The sequence below is a fragment of the Melampsora larici-populina genome (genome assembly GCF_000204055.1).
Source record: "Melampsora larici-populina 98AG31 unplaced genomic scaffold MELLAscaffold_316, whole genome shotgun sequence".
Classification (NCBI taxonomy): domain Eukaryota; kingdom Fungi; phylum Basidiomycota; class Pucciniomycetes; order Pucciniales; family Melampsoraceae; genus Melampsora; species Melampsora laricis-populina.
The window spans coordinates 1-4,898 of record NW_006769059.1 but is presented as its reverse complement, the minus strand read 5'-3'; the positions used below and the strand labels follow the sequence as shown (position 1 = coordinate 4,898).

At 38.4% G+C, this 4,898-nt stretch overlaps 2 protein-coding genes across 2 annotated transcripts; both read right to left on the bottom strand.

The window, feature by feature from the left end:
* Positions 1 to 1,106: 1,106 nt before the first annotated feature.
* Positions 1,107 to 2,316, bottom strand: MELLADRAFT_89535 (uncharacterized protein; the record flags this gene model as incomplete). The annotated part of the gene is made up of 2 exons (XM_007419638.1): positions 1,107 to 1,972; positions 2,169 to 2,316. 2 exons carry the CDS (start codon positions 2,314 to 2,316, stop codon positions 1,107 to 1,109), a joined length of 1,014 nt encoding a protein of 337 aa, XP_007419700.1.
* A 979-nt stretch (positions 2,317 to 3,295) lies between these two features.
* MELLADRAFT_89534 (uncharacterized protein) lies at positions 3,296 to 3,795 on the bottom strand (the record flags this gene model as incomplete). The annotated part of the gene is made up of 3 exons (XM_007419637.1): positions 3,296 to 3,308; positions 3,404 to 3,509; positions 3,606 to 3,795. The coding sequence occupies 3 exons, from the start codon at positions 3,793 to 3,795 to the stop codon at positions 3,296 to 3,298; spliced, it is 309 nt and encodes a 102-aa protein (XP_007419699.1).
* Positions 3,796 to 4,898: the final 1,103 nt, after the last annotated feature.

Genomic DNA, 4,898 nt, shown 5'->3' with positions numbered 1-4,898 from the left:
ATTATCGACAAAACAATCAAAGCAGCAATAAAATTACCATAAAATTACATATCAAATGGTTACTACTGCAGCAAATCTTTTCTTTCTTTTCTTTCTTTTTCTTTTTACGGGGACGGGATTGGGTTGTTGAGGATGGTGGATAGCTCGTGGTATCAGTTCATTAGTTTTATGGTGAAGAAAAGTTATCAAATTAAATCAAATTAAGTTACAACAAATTAAGTCTGTAGTAGGGGGTTTGGGGAGAGGCTGCGCATTATCAACAAAACAATCAAAGCAGCAATAAAATTACAATAAAATTACATATAAAATGGTTACTACTGCAGCAAATCTTTTCTTTCTTTTCTTTCTTTTTCTTTTTACGGGGACGTGAATTGGGGCGTTGAGGGTGTTGGATTGGTAGCAGGATGGATAGCATTACAACAACATTTATGATTACTATTACGGAAAATTTCGCGTTTTACGAGTTAAAGACTTAGCATTTCATTTACTTCGAGTGCGCATCTGGCGAAACAACACAACTTACAAGTTACAATTATAATATTACATTTTAAAGATACAAAGATACATATATTTCTTGCGAATTAGTGCTAGTTAGATACGGGATGGAACCCGGTGCGCGTGAATTTATTGTCAAGGCCTAGAATAGAGGTTACTTGGAGTTTTTTTAGATTATTGTTTAAATTACGGGAATAAGAAAAATATTATCAGAATATCTCAAAGTTTACGGTTACAATTTTATAAGGAAGTTCGCAAAGTTTTAATGGCAAAGTGCGAAAAGTACAATGTTATATTTTAGTTAGAGATGAATAAGATTAGAAGTCAATGTAGCGGTTTTTTATTTAAGTTGGGGGAGGTGGCGCGAAAACTTAAAGGAGTAGATGGCAAAGGTCCTCAGAAGTACTATTCAACACATTCTTTTTTATTATGCACGATTTTTTCTAAGTAATTTTCCTACAACATCATTATACATAAGATTTTTTTGGATTTAATATTTAACAAGAAACCGAAACACAAGTCACAAGTTGAGAAGCGGGAAAGAACCATAAAATTACAACATCAGTAGACAAGTCATAGAAATACAACAAAAAGATAACCAATACAAAATCCTAATCTTGGTTGTAGGCGCGTTTTTTGCCTTTATCAGCAGAGGAAGAAGCAACACCATTAGAGTCATCAGAAGAAATGAAAGATGGATACATAAAGTGATGGGCTACAAGCATCTTAAGGGTTCTGATAAGACAAGCGCGAGAGGAAGATTCTTTTTCAGAATGAGGATCAAATTCAGCCCAATGTTCATAAACAGAATTTATCATAGATTTGGTGAGAACAACAGTAGAGTCAGAAGGAGAAATCTTGGGTTTAAAGCAACCAACACGGCAAATCTCTTCCTTTAAATCTATCTTCTCGGTGAACCAAATAGCATTAGAAACATCACCATATTTTTTAATAAAAGCATCTATAACATCATTCAAAGAAGAATTAACAACGGGTTCAGCAGGAGGAGTACCAGGAAGTGAAGGTTCTAAATCAACAATGTTAGAGTTCAAATTTTGAACAGGCTGAGCTGGAGTGATTGGTTCAAGATGGGGTTGACTAAAAGGCATAGGAACCGGTGGTGGTGTTTCAGGAATTTTGATTGGCGGGACTTTGTTGCTAGTAGATTGATCAGAAGCTTTTGGAGTAGCAGGTGGCCCTTTAGGCGGGGGGCGAGCTCGATATTTGGAGGCAGGTGTCACCGGAACAGTAGCTGGAAGCGGAGTATTACCGCGGTTATTCCAAATGAATAAATCCTCACGCCATTTAGCATGTAACTTAGGATTACGAGGTTTGTCAGGCTTGGTGGTCCAAGAGCCAACTCGAGCACGACGCGCAGCGTCGGTTTCATTTGCACGACCCGGTATATAGGGATTGGCATCTGGAGCATCTACAAGGATGTCTCCATTGGCGTCGGTAGCAGGCAAGTCCGGCCATTCTGGAGCGGTGGTGAAGGAAAAGATAGAAAAAAGAAAGAAAAAAACGAGGAAAGCAAAGGAGCATAGAAGACATACAAAGAGTATATAAAGATCAAAAGCGATCGAATACGAACGGAGAATAAAGGAGACCATAGATCCATTAATGATATCAGCATAAGAGAGAACATTAAAAGGTTGGAAGGAAAGATAACGTACCACAGTATAAGTTGCGACGGGCACATTGATCGCAGCACTGTTGGACAGCTTTGGGTGTCGATTCAAACACTATCCAAGTACACGGACGGTCATTCTCAAAGCAGATGTTACACTTCTCGGGATGAGGTCTCGCATTCGGATTGAACATGCCTAGGCGCGAAATCAACAGGATGGTTATACAGAACGAGCGTTCAATTAGCTACTCAAGCAAACCGAGTCTATGCGATTAGAAAAGCCCTTCACGTACTTGCTGGTTATTGGGTTTGGAACGAGTTGGATAGGATTGCTGCTGAATGGCTGGAAGCGAAGCTGGTAATATAACAAAGTAAAACAAACGATTATAAATCTCGATAACATCAAATCGATAGATCAAGTAGCAATCAAAGTAGGAAACACACTAAGAATCGATGATTGAGATATAGGAACAGAAGGATTGCTTTGATAACTAAATAACGGTCAATATCGGGCTATTTCATTCAAGGACGAATAGGAGTTGGGGGAGGATGTGGAAAGCAGAATAGCCTCCAAACCTCTTCCTTTTATACGCACAGAACCTCACTATAACAAGCCTTAAAGGCTCAGCATTGCTCAGGTTATGAGTTCATTCCACTCGTAGTATTATTTTCTTAAAGCTATGTTTTTTTGTGATCAGTTCATTTTCATTCATTTTCATTTAGTTATTGGTGGTAGTAAATCAAGTGGTACAAGATACATATTACATAACAAAGCACATCAAAGCCAAATCAAACATAAGAAGTAATAAAATAAAATAAAATAAAAAGAGAGGAGACAATTTAAAATTTAAAAGAAATCCAAACCAACGAGAAAAGATAGCAGTGGTGGATATAAATTAAAAAGAACTAAGATAAAAATAAAAATAGAATAAACAAACTAATCTAAAATACTTACAAAACAAAAACAAACAAACAAAAGAAATTGATCTAAACAAGAATAAACATAAAAGGTGCTAATTGTGGTTAGCGTAGGAAGAATTAAAGAGGAGAAGTAAAAAAAAGGGGTACTTACAATTGAGGAACCAAGGTATGATTTAACAGGGAGTGAGCGGGGTAATTACAAAGATCGAGTGGTGGAGATTTGATGGGGACCAAGTCCAGGAAGCTAAGAGGCTAAAAATCGAAGCTAGAACAAAGAAGAAAAGAAAAGAGAAGGAGTCAGTATCAAAACAAAACAAAACAAGTAAACCAAGCTAAAGAACTTGAGTAAAGAGAACATACCTGGGAAGAAAAGAAAAAAAAAAATCGAAAATAGAAAGGGTACAGTGAACCAAGGAACATTGAGAATAGTCCGAACGATTAGATGTAAGATTTGAAATAGATTGATCTATAGGTTAAATTAGGGATGGAAACAACAATCATCAGCGGGGAAAGACAGCATGAGAAAGAACAAAAAGACGTAAAAGGAAAAGAACTAACGTACCTAGAGAACATCCGATCGGAGAAGATAACCGATCGGAGAGAATAACCGATCGGAGAGAATGTATAAAAAAAAGGGACCATGTGTCGAGTTGTGAGTGGTATCGAAAGGTATAAAAGGAGGTTATCGTATCGAATCGCATAGAAAGGAGGGGGGGTGCTTTAAAAGTGTAGCTTGAGCTTAAAAGTGTCATCGAGTTCGTGTTTATAAGGTGTTATCAAGCAATCTAGACAGAAAAGTTACAAGAAAGAGAAGCAAGTTTTGTTAGTTTACTGGTCCTCAGAACAAGTAGTGAAAGTTGAAAGCAAGCCTTACCTCGTTGAGAAGCTATTGTATTTGAATATTGTTTTTTTTTTCGTTTGTTATCTGATTCTGAGTTGTTGTTGCTGAGCTGCGTCGTAAACTAGTCGCGGACTTGTCGGAATCAGGACTGCTTCAAGCACAACTTCGCCGAACCCGCCTCTTGATTCAAGTCGAGGCCGGGTCGAACGGGTCCCGGGCTACACAGACCGGACCTGTGTGTAGTTTATTACACATCGCCATAAAAAGTGTATGAACTCGAAATTTACACAACTCCGTGTCACAATGTCGTGTAACATTGTGTGTGGTATCATCGGAGTCCAGCAAACCTTGCGGATCCTTTGGAAATCTTAAGAAAGTGTTGCGGGAGGAATTCATAGGGATAAAAATTGTTTAGAGTTGCTCTAGTTCTTCTCGAACTGCAATAAAATTAAGGTTGAAGGCAGCGTAACAGCAACCATAGTTTCATCCGCTCTCACGAGTGGTGATTCTTACCTTCTCCGGCTCAGCCTACGCGACACTGCGTAGGAGTTCTACATCTGGTGACTCCACTGGGGCAATTCGAAACAACTTCTGCGTCTCCGCGGGTGCTCTTTCCGCATCGTAGTTTTGAAAAATCAACAAACTATCGTACTATCAAAAATCAATCATATCTCAACATCACATTTTCGAACTCAGTAAAAATTCTCAATTCTCAACATGTCATCTCAGATCAATCTTGGATCATCATTGGCTCCGAAACAAAGTGTGGCGGCAAAGTCTTTGTCAGTGGCGGGTAGTAAAGCGGGAAGTGTTGGTGGTAAAGAGGGACGGAATTTGTATAGGGAGAAAGAAGAAAGTGGCGACGAGTCAGATGGTGGAATTACAACAAAGGGCAAAACAATAATTGAAGAAGAGAAAGTGTCAATAGCAGAAGTAGAAGGAATGCTTAAAGATGGGGAACTTACGATTCAAGAAGCGGAGGATTATTAAAGGAAGCTGAATGAAGCACAGAAT